This window comes from Furipterus horrens, unplaced genomic scaffold (genome assembly GCF_987537825.1).
Source record: "Furipterus horrens unplaced genomic scaffold, mFurHor1.1.pri manual_scaffold_4, whole genome shotgun sequence".
In the NCBI taxonomy this organism is placed as follows: Eukaryota; Metazoa; Chordata; class Mammalia; order Chiroptera; family Furipteridae; genus Furipterus; species Furipterus horrens.
Genome location: NW_028327174.1, coordinates 50,897,878 through 50,919,669, shown reverse-complemented (window position 1 = coordinate 50,919,669; position 21,792 = coordinate 50,897,878). Strand labels below are relative to the sequence as shown.

At 40.0% G+C, this 21,792-nt stretch overlaps 1 protein-coding gene across 1 annotated transcript in view; it reads left to right on the top strand.

Annotated features, from left to right (window-relative positions):
• The window catches only part of FAM186A (family with sequence similarity 186 member A), a 64,799-nt gene that overhangs the window by 1,259 nt on the left and 41,748 nt on the right, over positions 1-21,792 (top strand). Inside the window, 2 exon segments of the mRNA XM_090275126.1 lie at positions 15,560-15,776; positions 17,198-17,368. Of these exon segments, the coding sequence (XP_090131252.1) occupies positions 15,560-15,776; positions 17,198-17,368 (388 nt within the window).

Below are 21,792 nucleotides of genomic sequence, written 5' to 3'. Positions count from 1 at the left end.
GGGTTATTACAAATAAAGTTGTTATGAACACTTGTGTATTTATTCATAACTTAGGAACGTAAGCTTTTGTTTCTTTTGGATAAATACCTAGGTTTGGAATGGCTGGGTAATGTAGTATGTAAATATTCAATTTTTAAAATAAACTACAAACTTAAAAAGTGGTTATACAATTGTATTCCCACAAGCTGTATATGAGATTTTTAATTGTTCCTCATCTTTATCAACATTTAATATTGTCAGTCTTTTTAACTTTAGGCATTCCAAAAGGTATATAATAGTATCTCATTGTGGTTTTAATTTGTACTTTATAATGACTAATGATTATGAGCAACTTTCCATGAATTTATTTGCACTCAGTATTTCTTCTTTGGTAGTTCAGTTATTTTACCCATATTTTAAAAATTGACTGGTCTGTGTTTCTATTACTCAATGTTGAGTGAGTGTTCTTATGTATTCTGAATACAACTCCTTCATCAGACAGGTAATTTGCAAATATTTTTTCGCATTTTATGGTTTGTGTTGTTCTTCTACTAGTAGTGTCTTTCAAAGAACAAAATTCCTAAGTCTAATTAATCTGTTTTTCTTTTGTGGATCATGCTTTTGGTGTAGTATATAAGCAACTTTGCCTAACCCAGGTTCACAAACAGTTTCTCCTATGTATATTCTTCTAATAGTTCACACTTTTTAAATTTTTATTTATTTATTTGAGAGAGAGAGATTTGTTGTTCCACTTATTTATGCATTCATTGGTTGATTCTTGTAAGTGCCCCAACCGGGGATTGAACCTGCCACCTTGGAATATCAGGACAATGCTCTAACCAACTGACTTACCTGACCAGGGTGAGTTTTTTACTTTCTGATTTTACATTTAGGCCTATGATTCATTTTGTTATAATTTTTATATATGATATGAAATGTAGATAGTTTTTTTCTTTTTTTTTTTTTTTTACCATTATTTTGGCTCCATATGTTGAAAAGACTACCCTTTCTTCATTGAAATGCTTGAAAATCAACTGACCATACAAGTATATGTGTGAGTCAATGGACTCTAGTCTGTTCTCTTGATCTATTTGTTTGTCTTTATGCCAAATACTATAGTGTCTTGATTACTGAAGTTTTATAATTCTTGAAATCATTGTTTTAGTTTTCCAACTTTGCTCTTTTTCAGTTATGCCCAATATCTTCTCTCACATCTTTCTTTTACCCCTTTCCCTCTTCTTTGGCTGCTTTCTTTGGAGTGACACACTCCAATACTTATAACCTAAAAACTGTCTTTATCTACACTGTGTTTTCCATTTGCATTTTCATATGAAATTTAGTATCAGTCTGTCAAATTCTACTGGAAAAAATTTTAAAAGCCTGATGGTAACTTAATTGGGATTATATTAAATTTACAGATCAATTGAGGGAAAATTGAAATCTTAATATTGTCTTCTGAACACAGCATATATCTCCATCTATTTAGGTCTAATTTTTCTCAGAAATGCTTTGCAGTTCTCAGTGTCTTCATGTCTTGCATACCTTTTGTGAAATTTATTCCTAAGTATTTCATTCTTAATTGTTCACAACTAATACATAGAAATACAATATATTGTATTGTGTATTAATTGTATATGGAAACCCACTGATCAGCCATCATAGATTTTCTTTGTCCATTTTTTGGAATTTTCTACATATACAAACATGTAATATGCTAATAGAGGCAGTTTTATTTTCTCCTGTCATATCTGTGTACATTTAAACTTTGTTCTTGACATTCTGATTTGGCCAGGACCTCCCATATAAATCTGTGTAGAAGTGATGAGAAATCCTTACTTTGTTATTGATGTTAGGAGAAAGCATTCAGTCTTCTACCATTAAGTATGATAGTAGCTGTATATATTTTATAATGCTCTTTATCAAGTTGGGGAAGTTCCCTTCTTTTCCTAGTCTGCCTATTTTTAATCAGGAATAGATATGGGGTTTTTAAAGTTCTACAACGAGGAACACCGTAACAGACACTGCTCTTAACGCCATCCCATACCTACCAGTCATGGAGGAGCTAGACACCCCACCTACTGCGGCAGAGCTCGGCAAAGCCATCGACCGCCTCGCTTGCGGGAAAGCACCAGGAAGCGACGGAATCCCTCCAGAAATCCTAAAGAGCGGGAAACCAGTCCTGCTACAGCCGCTCCACCATCTACTCTGTCTCTGCTGGAAGGAGGGTTACATCCCCCAGGATATGAGAGACGCCAACATTATCACCATGTACAAGAACAAAGGAGACCGCAGCGACTGCAACAACTACCGGGGCATCTCTCTCCTCAGCGTCGTCGGCAAAGTATTCGCCCGGGTTGCTCTTGCCCGCCTGCAGACCCTTGCTTCCCGCGTCTACCCAGAGTCCCAGTGTGGCTTCAGAGCTGGCCGATCAACAGTGGACATGATCTTCTCCCTACGCCAGCTGCAGGAGAAGTGTCACGAGCAGCATAAACCACTCTACCTCGCCTTTATTGACCTCACGAAGGCGTTTGATCTGGTCAGTCGAAGCGGACTCTTCAGCTTGCTACGGAAGATTGGCTGTCCACCACATCTGCTTGCTGTGGTCATGTCCTTTCACGACAACATGCACAGCACGGTGTCCTACAACGGCGCAACCTCTGAGGCCTTCCCAGTCAGCAGCGGAGTAAAGCAGGTCTGTGTCCTCGCGCCTACGCTGTTCGGAATCTTCTTCTCCATGCTCCTCCAATACGCCTTTAAGGACTGCAGCGAGGGTGTCTTCATTCACACCAGATCCGATGGCAAGCTCTACAACCTGGCCCGTCTATGAGCCAAGACCAAAGTCAAAGAGGTGCTCATCCGTGAGATGCTCTTCGCCGACGACGCAGCCTTGACATCACACTCCGAAGAGGGACTCCAGCAGCTAGTCACTTGCCTTTCCCACGCATGCAAGGAGTTCGGACTAGCCATCAGCCTGACGAAGACGAACGTTATGGCTCAAGGCATGGGGACTCCCCCATGCATCACCATCGACGGATACACCCTGGAGGTTGTCAACGACTTCACTTACCTCGGGTCCACCATCTCGAGCTCTCTGTCAGTCGACTTGGAGGTCAACCGGAGAATCGCCAGGGCAGCCACAGTTATGGCCAAACTGAACCAGCAAGTGTGGAACAATTCCAGCCTCACTGAGAAAACCAGACTGCGCATCTACCAAGCCTGCGTACTCAGCACTCTCCTCTATGGCAGCGAGACGTGGACCACCTACGCAAGGCACGAAAGGAAACTCAACAGCTTCCACATGAGGTGCCTGCGACGCGTCCTGCATGTCGCCTGGCAGGATAAGGTCCCCAACACCGAGGTGCTGAAGCGAGCCAACATGAGCAGTTTGCATGCAGTTCTTAGTGAGAGACGCCTCAGGTGGCTTGGCCATGTCAAAAGAATGGATGCAGGCCGTATTCCCAAAGACCTCCTCTACGGCGAGCTAGCAGAAGGCCAGAGGATGACAGGGCGCCCAAAACTGCGGTTCAAAGACATCTGCAAAAAGGACATGACACAATGCTCCATCAATCTCAGCACATGGGAAGTTCAAGCAGACGACCGCCTAGCCTGGAGGCTCGCGGTCAGGCAAGGTACATCACGCGCAGAGGCTGCGCGCAATGAGGAGGCGACCCAGAAAAGATCAAGGCGGAAGCAGCGTCAACAGCAGCAACAACAGCCATCTGCCTTCACCTGTAACAAGTGCGGCAGGGATTGTCACTCCCGAGTCGGACTGCACAGCCATTCTCGGCGGTGCAGATAGACTCTCAAGAAGCTACGCCATCGTCTCTCAAGACGGACGGCTGCCAATGATGATGATAATTGCATGTATTGTGAAATGACCACCACAATACATCTAATTAACATCCATCATCATACATAGTTACAAATTTTTCTTGTGATGAGTTATTTTAATATATACTTTCAGCAACTTTTGAATATGCAATACACTATTATTAATTAGTCATCATTCTTTACATCATACCCACATGACTTATTAATATTAGATATTTTCAAAAGCTTTTACTGCACCTAGTGGAATAATCTTGTGTTTTTCTCTCTTTGAATCTGTTAATATAGTAAATTACATGGATTTGTGAATGCTAAACCAACCTTGAATTTTTTAGATAAACCTCATTCACTCATAATGTAGCATATTTTTATCATCTTTTATTTAATTTGCTAAAATTTTGGTGTCCATGTTTATAAGGTATATTAGTCTATAATTTTCTTGTAATGACATCAGAGTAATGCTAGCTTTATAGACTCAGGTAGAATATTCCCTACACTTTTCTGTAAGAGTTTGTTGAAGAATTGGCATTTCCTTTTATATGTTTGGTAGAAACCACCAGTGTTAGAGTGGGGTAAGGAGAAAACCATTGTAACCACTGAGCTTTGGGGTTTATTTCATGGAAAGGTTTTAAGCTACAAATTTTAAAAATCATAGGGATATTCAAGTTATCTTATTTCTTCTTCAGTTAGCTGTCACAATTTGTGTCCTTCAAGGAATTTGTCCATTTCATCTGAGTTGTTGAGTTTATTGAGTTTTTTGGTCTAAAATTGGTCATAATAATCTCTTACTACCCCTTCATTACCTGCAGAATCTTTAATAATATCACCTCTCATTTCTGATATTAGCATATTGTCTTTTCTCTGTCTCTTTCTCTGCTCATCAGACTAAAGGCTTATCGATTTCTCTCTCTGCTTATTAATCTATAGGTCTATCAATTTTATTGATCTCAAAGACTCAATTTTTTATTTCATTGATTTTGCTCTAATTGCTTTTCTGTTTTCTGTTTTACTGATTTCCACATTTATCTTTATTATTTTATTTACACATTTTACTCTGGGTATAATTTGCTCTTCTTTTCCAATTTTAATTTAAATCATTTTTAATTTTTCGGTTACAGCTGACATATATTATTACATTATTTTCAGGTATACAACCCGGTGATTAGACATTATATAACTTACTAAGTGATCATCTTGATAAGTCTCGTACACATCTGACACCATACGTAGTTATTAGAATATTATTGACTATATTCCCCATGCTGTACTTTACATCCCTGTGACTGTTCTGTAACAACTAATTGGAATTTCTTAATCCTTTCATCTTTTTCACCAATCCCCTAACCCCCCTCCCATCTGGCAACCATCAAAATATTCTCTGTATCTATGAGTCTGTTTCTATTCTGCTTGTTTATTTTTTTATTCGATTGTTGATAAATATGCATTTATTGCAATTGTGATGTTCATATTTTTTGTCTTTTTCTTCTTAAAGAAGATCCTTTAACATTTCATGTAATACTGGTATGATGATGAACTCCTTTAGCTTCTTATCTGGGAAGCTTTATATATGTCCTTTGATTCTAAATGATAGCTTTGACTTCTGGCCAAGATGGAGGCCTAGATAGACACACTACATCTCTCTCCACAACTAAGAAGGAATACAACTATCTCAAAATTAGAGACAACCAGAATTCCACAAAATTGAGTTGCATAGAAGTCCAACAAACAAAGATATAAAGAAGATATACTCATCCAGACAGGTTAAGAGGGGTGGAGCTGGGGCAGAGAGGAAGCAGTGAGGTGGCGGCAACAACAGTGGTGGCAGTGGGAGGCTGGCAGAAAGCGCAGTCACACATTTTATAAAGTAGGGAAGGACACCTGGGGATCGCTTCCAGCACCACACCAGACCACACAGCTCACGGTTCCAGCGCCAGGGAAAATAAAGCCTCATTGCTTCTGACTGTGCAAACAAGTGGGGGCTGGAGCAGAGGAAGAAATTGCCAGTCTCTCAGCAGAGTCCATTTGTTTTAAAGGGCCCCCATGGTCCTAGAATATCCTCAGACCCACCCACTCTGGGAATGACGGCCAGGGAAATAGCTAGAGGGGTGCCAGTAACCACAAGGGAAATGGGAGAAGTGCCTGGAAAAGAGGCGAGTGCTGGGCAAGTGTCATTGTTCCCTCTCAGACCCCTCCTTGACATACAGCACCACAACATGGTGAAACAGGTCACCCTGTACTGACGAATACCTAATGCTCAGCCCCTTACAATGTATCAGGTGCAACAGCTCTGCCTAAGATACAGGCAAGCAAACACAGGAGCCTGTCAGGGTGAGAAGACAGAGAAGTATGGCCCAAAAGGGGGAACGGGTCAAGGTTCCAATGGGAGAACTAAGCGATGAGGAGATAGCCAACCTAACAGACACATAGTTCAAAACACTGGTGATAAAGATGCTCACAGACGACATATGCTTAAATACAGAAAACGCAGAAAGAAGTGAAGGCTATGCTAAGTGAAATGAAGGAAAATCCACATGAAACCAATGGTGAAGGGAAGGAAGCCGGGGCTCAAATCAATGATTTAGAACAAAGGAAAAAAACATTAAAGCAGTACAGAATGAGGAAACAAGAATTGAAAAAAACGAAGAGAGGCTTAGAAATCTCTGGGACAACTTTAAACGTGCCAACATCTGAATTATAGGGGTGCCAGAAGGAGAAGAGGGAGAGCAAGAAATTGAAAGCTTTTGTAAAAAAATGATGAAGAAAAACTTTCCAAATTTGGCAAAGGAAATAGATATACGATTTCAATCTTCTTGAGTTTATTAAGACTAATTTTGTATCCTAACATGTGATCTACCTTTTTTTTTATTGCTTCAGGGAGAGAGGAAAGGATGGAGAAAGGGGGGGGGGGGGGACATTGATGTGAGAGAGAAACATTGACCAGTAGTTGCCCTTGCACGCTCCCCAACTGGGGACCAAACCTGCAACCCAGGCATGTACCCTTACTGGGAATCAAACCTGTGACTCTTCAGTTTGCAGGACAATGCCCAACTGAACCACACTGGCCAGGGTGTGATCTATTTTTAAGAATGTTCCAGCCCTGGCTGCTGTGGCTCAGTGGATTGAGCGTCAGCCTGCGAACCAAGTGTCGCTGGTTTGATTCCCAGTCAGGCCACATGCCTGGGTTGCATGCCAGATACCCAGTTGGGAGCTCATGAGAGGCAACTGCACATTGATGTTTCTCTCCCTTTCTTTCTCCTTTCCCCTTTTTAAAAATAGATAAATAAAATAAAATGAAAATGAAATAAAGTAACATTGTTAAAAAATTAATTAATAAAAAATATTCTGGTAAAAAAAATGTTCCATGTGTGCTAGAAAAGAATGTACGAGTATATTCTGCTTTTGTATGAAATGTTCCATAAATATCAATTAAATCCTGCCTATCCAGTGTGTCATTTAAAGCGGCAGCAGTCCCCAACCCTTTTGGGACCAGGGACCAGTATCGTGGAAGACAATTTTTCCACAGACCGGGGGAGGGGGAAAGACAGGAGGCAGAACTCAGGTGGTAATGCCAGCAAAGCTTCACTCATTTGCCCGCCACTCACCTCCTGTGCAGTCCAGTTCTTAACAGACTGGTACCAGTCTGTGGCCCACAGATTGGGGACCCCTGATTTAAGGTCACTGTTGCCTTGTTGATTTTTGGTCTGGAAGATCTATCCATTGTAGTCAGTGGGGTGTTAAAATCCCTTACTATGATGTATTGCTGTTGATCCATCCCTTAATGTCCAGCAATTTTTAAAAATATATTTACGTGCTCCTATGTTGGTTGCATATATTTTTATAAGGGTTATATCCTCTTGTTGGATTGATTCCTTTAGTGTCATATAGTGACCCTCTTTATCTTTTTTTATGGCCTTTGTTTCGAAGTCTATTTTGTCAGATATAAGTATTGTTACCCCAGCTCTTTTTTGTTGCTGTTGTTTGTTTCTTTTGCATGGAATTTTTTTCTCATCACTTCAGTTTCTTTTCTTTTGTTTTTTTTTTTCCCTCTTACCCAACAACATTTTTCATTTTGCTTTTTGAGAGAAAGAGAGAAAGTAAGGGAGAGAGAGAAATATCGATGCGAGAGAAGCATCAGTTGGTTGCCTCCATACTCACCCAGACTGGGAATTTGCTCTGGGACCGGGGATTGTATGTGTCTGGACCAAGGATTGCACATACCCAAGCCTGAACTAGGGATGTGCCCTGACTAGGAATTGAACCCATAACCTTTCAGTTATAGGATGATGCTCCAACCACTGAGACACGCCGGCATGGCTCCATCTCTTCACTTTCAGTCTGTGCGTATCTTTTGTTTTGAGATGGTTCTCTTGTAGATAGCATATACACAGGTAAGATTTTTATATCTATTCAGCTACCCTGTATCTTTTGATTAGAATATTTAATCCATTTAAGGTTATTATTGATAGGTACTTATTTATTCCCATTTTTTCTTTATGCCCATGTCCCTCTCTATATATTTCTTTCTTTCTTGATATTTTATTGATCATGCTATTACAGTTGTCCCGATTTCCCTCCCTTCGCCCCCCTCCACCCAGCACCCCCAACAAACACACTTCCTCAGGCAATCCCCTCAGTTTTGTTTATGTCCATAGGTCATGCGTATAAGTTCTTTGGCTACTCCATTTTCTATACTGTACTTTATATCCACATGGCTAGTCTGTAACTACCAATTTGTAATTTTAATCCCCTCTCTTCTTCACCATTCCCCCAAACCCCTTTCCCATCTAGCAATTACCAAAACACTCTCATATCTATGATTCTGTCTCTGTTTTTCTTGTTTGTTTAGTCTTTTAGATTCAATTGTTGATAGGTATGTATTTATTGCCATTTCATAGTTTTGATTTTTTTCTTAAATAAGTCTCTTTAACATTTCATATAATAATGGTTTGTGATGGTGAATTTCTCTGTTTTTTTCTTGTCTAGGAAGCTCTTTATCCACCCTTCAATTCTAAATTACAGCTTTGCAGGGTAGAGCAATCTTGGCTGTAGGACCCTGCTTTTCATGACTTTGAATATTTCTTGCCAATCCATTCTAGCCTGCAAAGTTTCTTTTGAGAAATCAGCTGACAGTCTTATGGGAACTCCCCAGTAGGTAACTAACTTCTTTTCTCTTGCTTTTAAGATTCTCTCTTTATCTTTAATCTTTGGCATTTTAATTATGATTAGTCTTGGTGTACGCCTCTTTTGGTTCATCTTGATTGGGACTTCCTGTGCTTCCTGAACTTGTGTGACTTTTCCTTCACCAGGTTAGAAGAGTTTTCAGCCATTATTTCTTCAAACATGTTCTCTATCCCTTCCTCACTCTCTTTTCCTTCTGATACTGGTATGATGTGAATGTTGTTATTCTTGATGTAGTCCCAGAGGTCACTTAGCCTTTCCTTATTATTAAAATTCTCTTTTCTTTTTTTTAAAGTATATTTTATTGATTATGTTTTTACAGTAGTCCCATTTTTTTCCCCTTTGCTCTTCTCCACCCAGTACCTTCCTTCCCTCCAGGAATCCTATCCCCCTTAGTTCATGTCCATGGGTCATGCATATAAGTTCTTTGGCTTCACCCTATCCTATATTATTCTAAACGTCCCCCTGTCTATTTTGTACCAACCAATTATGCCTCTTAATCCTGCACCATTTCCCCATTTCTCCCCCTTCCTCCTCCCAGCTGATAATCCTCCATATGATCCCCATACCTATGATTCTGTTCTTATTCTGGTTTGCTTAGTTGGATTTTGCTTTTATTTTTTAGATTCAGTTGTTGCAAGTTTTGAGTTTGTTGTCATTTTATTGTTCATAGTTTTGATCTTTTTCTTCAATAAGTCCCTTTAATGTTTCATATAATAATGGCTTGGTGATGATGAACTCCTTTTAGCTTTACCTTCTCTAGAAAGCACTTTATCCGCTCTTCTTCCATTCTAAATGATAGCTTTGCTGGATAGAGTAATCTTGGCTGTAGGTCCTTTCTTTTCATCACATTGAATATTTCTTGCCCGTCCCTCCTTGCCTGCAAAGTTTCTTTTGAGAAATCGGCTGATAGTCTTATAGGCACCCCTTTGTAGGCAACTCTTTACTTTTCTCTTGCTGCTTTTAAGATTCTCTCTTTATCTTTCACCTTTGGCATTTTAATTATGATGTGTCTTGGTGTGGTCTTCTTTGGGTCTAGCTTGTTTGGGACTCTCTGTGCTTCCTGTACTTGTATGTCTATTTCCTTCACCAAATTTGGGAAGTGTTCCATCATTCTTTTTTCACATAAGCTTTCAATTTCTTGCTCTTCCTCCTCTTCTGGCACGCCTATGATTCAGATGTTGGAACGTTTAAAGTTGTCCCAGGGGTTCCTAAGCCTCTCCTCATTTTTGTCAATTCTTGTTTCCTCATTCTGTACTGGTTGGTTGTTGTTCTTGTTTTTTCCTTATGTTCCAAAGGATTTATCTGAACCCTGGTTTCCTTCCCTTCACCATTGGTTTTGTGTGGATTTTCCTTTGTTTCATTTAGCATAGCCTTCACTTCTTCCCTTATGCGTTTTCCATACCTAAGCATATCTGTCAAGTCTGTGAGCATCTTTATCACCAGTGTTTTGAACTCTATGTCTGTTAGGTTGGTTATCTACTCATCGCTTAGTTCTCCCACTGGAACCTTGATTCGTTCCCTCTTTGGGGCCATATTTCTCTGTTTCCTCATCTTGACAAGCTCCTGTGTTTGTTTGCCTCTATGTCTTAGGTAGAGCTGTTGCTCCTGTTATGTTTAAGGGGTGGAGCCTTAGGTATTCATCAGTACAGGGTGACCCGTTTCACCACGTTGTGGTGCTGTATGTCGGGGAGGGGTCTGAGAGGGAACAATGCTGCTTGCTCAGCACTCGACCCTTTTCGAGGCACTTCTCCCACTTCTGTATGGGACTGGCGCCTCTTTAGGTGTTGTCCTGGCTGTTGTTCCCAGAGTGGCTGGGTTGCAGACATTCTAGGACTGTGGGGGCCTTTTAAGCAAGCGCACTCTACTTAGAGACCAGCAGTTTCTTTCTCTGCCCCAACCCCCACTGGTTTTCACAGTCAGAAGCAATGAGGCTTTGTTTTCCCTGGCGCTCAAACCGTTAGCTGTGCAGTCTGATCTGGTGCTGGGAGCGCTCCCCAGGTGTCCCTCCTGGCTTTTTAAAACGTGTGACTGCACTTCCACTGGCCTCCCGCTACCGCCGCTGCTGCCCCTACCACATTGCTTCCTCTCTGCCCCCGTTCCACCCGTCCTACCTGTCTGGGTGAGTATTTCTTCTTTATATCTTTGTTGGACTTCCATGCAGCTTGAGTTTCTGGAACTTCTGGTTGTCTCTAATTTTGAGGTAGTTGTATTCCTTCTTAGTTGTGGAGGGGGATGTAGCGTGTCTGTCTAGGCCTCCATCTTGGCCAGAAGTCTTTTTTCTTTTTGATGCTCTGCTTGGGTGATTACTTTTATCTTGTCCTCTAAATTGTAGATTCTGAAAGAATAATATAGGAAAGGGTAAAGCCAGAGAACTTGTATGCATGACCCATGGGCATGGACTGGGGGGTGGGATTGCTGGGGGCGGGGGGGACTAGGCAGAGGGGAGCAAAGGGGGAAAAATTGGAAATATTGTAACAATATAATCAATAAAATATACTTTAAAAAATAAAATAAAATGTAGATTCTGTCCTCTGCTTCATCTAACCTACTGTTGATCCTTCATTTCAGATATTGTATTCTTCACTTCTGACTTTTTTTTATCGTTTCTATGTCCTTTTTAATGCTTACTATTTCTTTGTTTAAGTTCTCACTGAGATCATCCATTCTTCCCCTAAGGTCTGTGAGCATCCTTATAACCAATGTTTTCTTTTAAAATATTTTATTTATTTATTTTTTTGAAGAGCACGGTGAAAGGAGGGAGAAAAAGAGGGAGAGTAACATCAATTGGTTGCCTCTCATACATGCCCTGACCAGGATTCAAATTGGCAAATTTTGCTTTGCAGTACGGTGCCCAACCAATGGAGCTACACTGGTCAAGATGATATAACCATTATTTTAAACTCCGCATCTGATATTTTTTTCTTCCATTTCATTTAATTATTTTCTGGAGATTTCTCTTCTTCTTTCATTTGGGGCCTATTTCTTTGTCTCCCCATTTTGTCTGCCTTTTTTGGATTTGTCTCTGGGTATTAGGTAGATCTGCTATGACTCCCAAACTTGTTCTGAGAGTTTTCTGCTGTAGGAGCCTTGTGGATCCCAGTGATGCAGTCTTCTAGATCACCCTAACTAGGTGCTCCAGAAATTATTCTTGTGTGGGTTATGTGCCCTCTCCTGTTGTAATTGAGTCTTAAATACTGCTGTCCTATTCATGGGTCGAGTTAACCCTCAGGCTGGCTGACTATATGGATAGATCTTGTTCACCATGTATGAGTCACCGTTCAGGGCCTGCCCTACTAGGCAGAGTTGTTCCCAGCAGGGTCTGGTGCCTGACTGAGTCTCCCTTTGGCTATGTCATTTGTGTGGCTAGTTGAGTAGAGCCCTGATGTGGTTCAAAGCCCACCACTGGTTTTGTTGGTTTTGGGACCCCTTGGCTTGGGCTCCAGTGCAGGTCAATGTGAGATGTGTGTAACTGTCCTTGGGCTACCTGTCTGGAGCTACCATGCTATTCACTGTTTGTGCCTGAGTCTGCTGGGCCTTGGTGTGTGTGGAGGGACCAGGCTGTGTACCAGGATTGGCTTCCTGAACTTCTGAGCTTGGAGCAGATCAATAAGAGTCCAAAGTTTTCATCCACTTGTTGACTACTCTACCCCACCCAGAGGTTGTCTGGACTTCCTCCAGAGACTTATAAAGAAAGGCTTTGGAGTGGGCCCACTGACCCTTCCACATGGCTCAAGCTTGGTAGGGCAGGGTAACTGGGATGGGAGGATGGGGCTAGTGGGTTCGCTACTTGGGGTCAGCATGGTCAGGCACTCAATGAGAAGAATGTGGCCCCTACTCCAGAGCCATACCACTCAGTCTCTCCTGGAGTCTCCAACTCTAGTTCGCCCAGGATGAGCGCACCACAGGTTTAAATTAGGTGCAGCCAGCTGTCCCCACTGCAGGAGCAAGCTTGGCAGGATGGGGCCACTGGGACTTGGGCAAACAGATCAAGAAAGCCTTCCATTGTTGGTGCCACCACCTGGGCCATGAGAGGCGATAAGCTGTACTCTTCCCCTTAGCTCTGTAGCCACACCTGTTTGAGCCCCAGACTGAAGCCTTTGAGGAGATTCACTCCAAACATCTGAGCTCTGAGCAGAGCCACCTTTCCTCCATGGAACTGAGCCCAGCAGCACAGGGCCAGCTGGACGTATAACAACAGGTCAAGACAGTCTTCTGGTGGGGGTGACGCTAGCCTGTGGGAAAAGAGCTACCTGCACGCCTTCCCCTAGCTCTGCAGTCTCACTGTCAGAGGCCCTGGTGGGAGGCTCTGAAAGGGTCACACCACAGGCCCCAGCTCTGAGCTGTTCCCATCCTCCGTGTGGAAATGAGTTCAATGGGATGGGGCAGGGAAATTGGAACTGCAGATCAATGCAACCGTCCACTGGGGTTGGTGCAGGCCAACTAGAGGGGAGCAAGCTTCACACCTCCCCTTAGCTCTGCATCCTCACCACCAGAGACCTTGACAAGGAAGTCTCCCATTGGGGTGAAACCTGCCAAACTTGATGGGGGGAAAAATTGACTCCTGTTCCAAAGCCACACAATTCAATGATTGTCTGAGAGTTTGCCTATAGTTTCTCCAGAGAAAGCATGCACCACAGTTACTTGTTGGGTGCAGCCAACAATACTTTGTGCTGGATTCAGGGATGGCAAGGTGGTGTCACCAGTATTTGGAGGACTGGGTTAGTACACTCTCCCAGCTGGTGCTATAAGAATATGAGTGCTACCCTGACCCATGTAGCTCAGTTGATTGGGCATCATCATGCAAAGCGAAAGATTGTTGGTTTGATTCCTGGTCAGGGCACATGCCTAGATTGTGGGTTCAGTCCCCCTTGTTTGGGTGCATACAAGAGGCAACCAATCAGTGTTTCTCTCTCATGTCAATGTTTCTCCCTCTTTCTCCCTCCCTTCCCCTCTCTCTATAAATAAATAAATAAATTGATTAATTAATTTAAAAGAAATACATTTACTTAAAAAACAAAGAATAGAAGTGCCCAACCCTGGGAGATGGTGCCTGAGGGTGGTCTTGATGTTGACACAGGACCAGAACCTGAGAAGCTGACCCTTCAGATCTCTCTTGAGAACCATGCCACCCAGATCTTCTTTTTGTGGCTTCTGTATGCACTGAGTGACCTTCCCTCTACCAGAGCCCTGGGTGAATGCCCAAGCGTGAGTGCCTGTGTGTTGGCCCTTTAGGAGAGTACCTGGGATTCTAGCAGGCTCATTCTTCTTTCCAACAGACAGAGACCCCACTGGTTTTTGCTGCCACATGCCATGCAGGATCCTTTTCCCTGCCCTGGTGCTCTGGTCTGAGTGCCCCAACATGGGGTTGAGAGACCATGCTCCTCAAGGGGTCCTTTGCAGCTGAAATATCCCTCTAGCTTCTCAGGCCATCCCTCTCTGTATCTTTGCCCTTCTTACCAGTCTCTATGTAGCTTCTACAAATTCCTGGTTATAATACTCCTCCTGTTCAGCTCTCCTTCTGTTGATTGCTTTATAATTTAGCAGTAAATCCAGTTTGGTGCCAGGAGGTATGTGTAGCTTCCACCTGCTTTGCAGCCATCTTGGATCACCCCATACATGTTTTCAAAAGCAATGTTCTTTTCATTCTATCATAGTAATGCTAGGGTGATGAGGGCAGAAAAATAATTTAAGAGGAAAAAGGTAGAATTAGCAGGACTTTGATTGCATAGCTTAATAGTCACTATCCCTGACATTCTAGGAAGAAAAGTGACCAAAGCTTATTGTCAAACTGAGAATTTATTAATATATTCCCTTTTCCTGTCATCTATCTGATCCAGTGATTCCACTGCTGGGATTACACCCTAAGGATCCTGAAACACTAATTCAAAAGAACCTATGCTCCCCAATGCTCATAGCATTATTTACAATAGCCAAGTGCCGGAAGCAGCCTAAGTGCCTATCAGTCAATGAATGGATCAAAAAACTGTGGTACATTTACACAAAGGAGTTCTATACAGCAGAAAGAAGGAACTTCTACCTTTCACAATAGCATGGATGGAACTGGAGAGGATTATGCTTAGTGAAATAAGCCAGGTAGTGAAAGACAGACACCATATGATCTCACCTATAACAGGAACCTAATGAACAAAACAAAAAAATGAGCAAAACAGAACCAGAGGCATGGAAACAAGGAACAGACCGACAGTGACCAGAGAGGAGGGGTGGGGGTGGGGGATACAGAGGAAAAGAAGGGGGAAGGGTCTAGTCAAGGAACATGTATAAATGACTCATGGACATGGACAACAGGGTGGGGATTGACTGTAAAAGTGGGGAGGTGAGTGGGACAGTGGAGAGCAATGGGAGAAAAACTGGGACAACTGTAATAGAAAAATAATAAAATAAAATCATAAATCCTCAAAGAAATGTGAACTGTTATATAAAACAAATGCTTTTTTCTATGTTTTTGTGTATTTAATTTTGAAACAATGTTTCTGAGTCATAGTTTCTATGGTCTATATTATAAGATTGTTAAAAATATGTATATATATATTCCCCTTTCTTATTCTTATAGGACATTAATATGCAGCTTTTTGACATAATGCAAAGTGTGCAGCGGATAATAAAACACTACACTGTTGATGAGAATATTCAGTCTGGAAGGAAAATCTCCCTTATAGAACATAAGAAACGAAGAATAAATTTGCTGGAGAAAATAGCTGCTTATGCTAATTCCACTGAAATTAAAGAAAAGACTCTTGTCCACATCGTGGCCTGGTTGCAAGAATGGAGTAAGTTTTCAAAAGTTAATGGAAAAGCTAGAGAACAGAATCTATAAGTAAATTTGGAAGGATTAGAAGAAGACGAAAAAAGAAATGACTAAGGAGTTATTCAAAGAACAGTTGTCCTCCCTTTCAGTAAGAATAAAACAATAACAGTATAGTAATCACTCACTTAGTGCCAGCTATTCTGGCCTCCTTGTTTTGCGTCAGGCCTGTCAGCATGTTCCTGCCCTTTGTCTTTATGTTTACTATTACCTTGCCTGGAACATTTTCCAGCAGGAGGTACGGTTCCTTCTCTGCTTATATCTTACTTTAAAATGAGGTGCTTTCTTTCCTTTGAACCAGGGGCTAGTGGCCATTTGAAGGAAAACCACAAAGTTAATGAAAAAGCTAGAGAACAGAATCTAGTGAAAGGAGACAGACAAAATCTGCCCAGTGGAGAGCCATCAGTTTGGTTTAATGATGGGAAATCAGTTCAGTTGGCAGGCAGTGGGACTTGGGTGGGGGAAGGGGATATCCAAATTAAAGAGTATTGGAAAATAAATTCGTACTATCTCTTCCAGACAATGACTTTTTTCTTACTCGTAAAATAAATTTTAATGAATTATAACACCTTTATTTAAATCCAGTGTCTACTCAGCAGCCTTTATCTATATTCATATGTATACCAAGTGTTAAAATATAGTTATTGTTGGGCATTTGAACTTTGTTTTTAATAGAAAATAATGCTGCTATTGAACATCTTTGAAAATGGAAAATAAAATAAAGTGTTCTCTGACCATTCCTATTCCCTATCCCTTGTCCATTACTCTTTACTCTTCTTTATGTTTGTCTATACCATTTATTACCATCTGACATACTATATAACTGATATTCTTTTTTGTTTATTTTTGTCTGTCTGCTTTCACTAGAATGTAAGCAATATGAAATCAAGGAATTTGTTTTATTTAATGTTTTCTCCACAAAATCTAGGATAGCACATGATAGAGGAGATAATGGCTGAATCAAATAATGAAAAAACTAAGAATGAAGGAAAGGGTAATTTCATTTGGTTGCAAGAAATCTCATGTAACAGGGGTTATAAAGTAGTAGATTACTTAGCAAAGGACTGTATTGGAATTTAAATCCCCAATATTAAAACATATATTCACATTTTAGATACCTACGTCCCTGGAGTCCTGGAACTCAACCAAACAGACATCTTTTAACTTGATTCATGTTTTTATGTCCAAGACTTAATGTTTAACCTTCTATTCCAAGTCTGTTCCTTTTTCATTTCCTCATAGAGAAAAGTCTCAGAATTGCAGTAAATGTGAGATATTTATATTCCCCAATACTACAATATTGTGTAGTTAGCCAATATTATAAGCCCCACGGGGTTACAATTATTTATTTTTCTGCACAAAAGTAATTTTCTTACTCTCTTCAAGATGCCATTTTGCCTGAGATGACTGTATTTGATATCGATGAACACCATCACTGGATAGTACAAATGGAGATTTTACCAGAAACATTCAAAGCTATTGAGAGCAATGTCAAGATACTGAGTAGAATTAGTACCTCTTTGCTTGAAGAAGAGAAGAAACAAACAAAAAAAATAAGTAAGAATGCTTTGAGACGTTGGAAATAGATTCTACTTTTCTAAAAGAAAGTTTTATTGAGGTATAATTTATATACCATAAAATTTACCCATTTAAAGTGTACAAGCCAATGACTTTTAGTAAATTTAGACTTGTGCAATCATCACCACAATCCGATTTTAGAACATTTTCATCATCCTAGAAAGATTCCTCATGCCCATTTGCAGTCAATATTCATTCCCACCCCCTGCTCCAGACAATCACTGATCTATTTTCTGTCTCAATTGATTTTACCTTTTCCATATACTTCATTAAATGGAATTATATTATATGTGGTTTTTATGTCTGGTTTCTTTCATTTTGCATAATGCTTTTGCGGTTCAGCCATGTCATAGTATGTATCGGTTATTTCTTTCTTTCTATTGCCAATTGCACACTGTTGTTTGCATATACCCACATTGTTTACCCACTCACAATTTCATGGACATTTGGATTACTTCCAATTTTTGGCTCTTATGAATAATGTTGCTATGAACACACATGTATACGTTTTTGTGTGGACATAGGTTTTCATTTCTTTTAAGTAGATACCTAGGGGTAAAATTGCTAGGCCATTTATCTATTGCTGGTGAACTTATGTTTAACTTTTTAACAAATTGTTAACTGATTTCCCAAGTGACAGCACCATTTTACATTCCATTCAGTTATGTATTTGGGTTCCAATTTTTCAACATCCTCAACAACACTTGTTAGTGTCTGTCTTTTTTTATCATACATTTCTAATAGGTGTAAAATGGTATCTCATTGCAATTTCAATTTGCATTTTTCTAATGACTAATGATGTTAAGCACCCCTTCATGTGCTTATTAGCCATTTCAGTATCTTCTCTAATGAAGTATGTATGCAAATACTTACTCATTTTTGTTATTGAGTTTTAAGAATTCTTTATATATTCTGGATAAAGTGATTTGCAAATATTTTCTCCATCTGTGGCTTGTCTTTTCATTTTCTTTTTCTTTTTTAATTTTGAAATTTATTTTTAGAGAGGGGGGAAGGGAGAGAGAAAGAAGAGAGAAACATTGATGTGCAATAGATACATCAATTAGTTGCCTCTTGCATGCCCCCAACTGGGGACCTGGCCCACAACCCAGACATGTGCCCTCACTAGGAATCAAACCAGTGATCTTTCAGTTCACAGGCTGGCACTCAACCCACTGAACCACACCAGCCAGGCCTTTTCTTTTCTTTTTCTTTTTAGTCTTTTCATTTTCTTAATGGTGAATTTGAAGCCCAAAAGTGTTTAATTTTTATAAATCCCAACCAATTTATCATTTTTCTTTTATAAAAGTTTTATCATAGCCCTAGCAGGGTAGCTCAGTTGGTTAAGACTGTCATCCTGATATGCCAAAGTTGCAGTTTCAGTCCCTGGTCAGGGCATATACAAGAATCAACCAATGAATGTATAGATGGGTGAAACAAGTGTTGTATTAAGAACTTGTATCAGGGTTCAACCAGAGAAACAAAACCAATAGGTTATATTATCATCTATCTATCTATCTCATTGCAATTAGGGAACATGTTTTATACTATTTCAGTCCTTTTAAAGGTATTGGGACTTGTTTTATAGCCTAGCATATGGTCTACTTTTAAAAATGTTTCTTGCCCTGGCCAGTGTGACTCAGTTAGTTGGAGCGTCATCCCATAAACCAAAGTTTGTGGGTTTGATTCTTGGTCAGGGCACATGCCTGGGTTGCAGTTTTGTCTCTGGTTGGGGTGCATGCAAGAGGTAACCAATCAATGTTTCTCTCCCTCTCTTTCCCTCCCTCCTTTCCCCTCCCTCTAAAATCAATGAGTATGTCCTTGGGTGAGGATTAAAAACTTGTGTGTGCTTGAAAATATATATTCTGCTATTGTTGGCTAGAATAGTCTATAGTTGTTTTATACTGTTCTTCTAGTCTTCTATAAACATCCTTCCTGATTTTCAGTCTAGTTAGTCTATACATTATTGAGTGGGATATTGAACTCTATGACTCTTATTGTTGAGTTGTCTATTTCTCCTTTTAATTCTGTCAGTTTACACTTCCTTGTATTTTAAGGCTCTGTTGTTAGGTGCATATGTGTTTATAATTGTGATAGCTTCCTGATGAACTGACCCTTTTATCATTATATATAAAATGTCCCTCATAGTCTCTAAAGCCATTTTTGTCTTAGCCTATTTTGTCTAATGTTAGTATATTCTCCCCAGCTCCCCTGTGACTACTGTTTGCAAGGTTCTCTCTAAGATGTGTTGCTTATAGTTGAATCTTGTGAGATTAAAAAAAAAAAATACAGTCTGGCAATCTCTGACTTTTGATTGGAATGTTTAATTCATTCATATTTAATGTAATTATTAATATGGTTGGATTTATACCTGCCATGTTGCTCTTTGTTTCCATATGTCTAATAGCTCTGTTCATCTTTTTCTGCCTTTTGTATTAGACATTTTCTAGTGTAACATTTTAATTCTAGTTTTTCCTATATTTTTTATTGTTTTTTTCTATTACAGTTGTCCCACGTTTCCCCCATTGTTCCTTCCCTACCCTGCCCACCCCTTCTCCCACAGTCCACCCCCACCCCATTACCCCATTGTCCATGTCCATGGGTCATTTATACTAGTTCCTTGACTGAACTCTTTCCCTTCTTCCTCCTTCCCCCCACCCCCCTCCCCCCTGGTCACTTTCAGTCTGCTTCTTGTTTACTTGCCTCTGGTTCTATTTTGCTCATTTCTTTGTGTTGTTCATTGGTGTCCTGTGTTAGGTGATATCATATGATATTTGTCTTTCACTGCCTGGCTTATTTCGCTAAGCATAATACTCTCCAGTTCCATCCCTGTTGTTGCAAATAGTAGGAGTTCCTCCTTTCTTTCTGCTGCATAGTATTCCATTGTGTAAATGTTTTTTATCCACTCATATACAGATGGGCACTTAGGCTGTTTCCAGCATTTGGCTATTGTGAATAGTGCTGCTATGAACATAGAGGTGCATAGGTTCTTTTGAATTGATGTTTCAGGATTCTTCAGGTATAATCCTAGCAATGAAATTGCTGGATCAAAAGGCAGTTCCATGTTTATTTTTTTGAGGAAATTCCATATTGTTTTCCATAGTGGCTGCACCAGTCTGCATTCCCACCAACAGTGCACTAGGGTTCCCTTTTCTCCATATCCTCGCCAGCACTTGTTGTTTGTTGATTTGTTGCTGATGGCCATTCTGACCAATGTGAGGTGGTATCTCATTGTGGGTTTAATTTGCATCTCTCTGATGGCAAGTGATGTTGAGCATTCTTTCATATGCCTTTGGACCCTCTGTATGTCCTCTTTGGAGAAGTGTTTGTTCAGGTCATTTGCCCATTTTTTAATTGGATTGTTTGTCTTCTTGGTGTTGAGTCTTATAAGTTCTTTATATATTTTGGAGATCAAACCCTTGTCTGAGATATCATTGGCAAATATGTTTTCCCATACTCTTCGTTCCCTTTTCATCTTGCTGATGTTTTCTTTTGCTGAGCAGAAACTCTTTAGTTTGATGTAGTCCCATTTGTTTATTCTTTCCTTTATTTCCTTTGCCCTAGGAGATATATGAGTGAAAATATTGCTCCATGTGATATCTGAGATTTTCCTGACTATGTTTTCCTCTAGGACTTTTATAGTGTCACAGCTTACATTTAAGTCTTTGATCCATCTTGAGTTTATTCTGGTATACGGTGTAAGTTGGTGGTCTAATTTCATTTTTTTGCATGTCCCTGTCCAGTTCTCCCAACACCATTTGTTGAAGAGGCTATTTTCACTCCATTTTATATTCCTTCTCCCTCTGTCAAATATTAGTTGTCCATATAGACTCGGGTTTATTTCTGGACTATCTATTCTGTTCCATTAACCTATATATCTGTTCTTATGCCAGCACCAAACTGTTTTGATTACAGTAGCTTTGTAATATAGTTTGATATCAGGTATTGTGATTCCTCCAACTGTGTTCTTCTTCCTTGAGATTGCTGCAGCTATTCGGGGTCTTTTTTGGTTCCATATAAATTTTTGAAGTATTTGTTCTAGGTCTGTGAAATATGTCATTGATATTTTAATATGGATTGCGTTAAATCTATAAATTGCTTTGGGTAGTATGGACATTTTAATGATGTTGATTATTCCCATTCATGAACATGTTATATGCTTCCATTTATTTGTAACTTCTTTAATTTCTTTCTTCAGTGCTCTGTAGTTTTCCAAGTATAGGTATTTTACCTCTTTTGTTAAGTTTATTCCTAAGTACTTTATTTTTCTTGTTGCTATAGTAAATGGGATTTTTTTTCTAGTTTCTATCTCTGATATTTTATCGTTGATGTACAGAAATGCCTTTGATTTCTGAATATTGATTTTGTACCCTGCTATTTTGCCAAATTCACTTATTAGGTCGAGT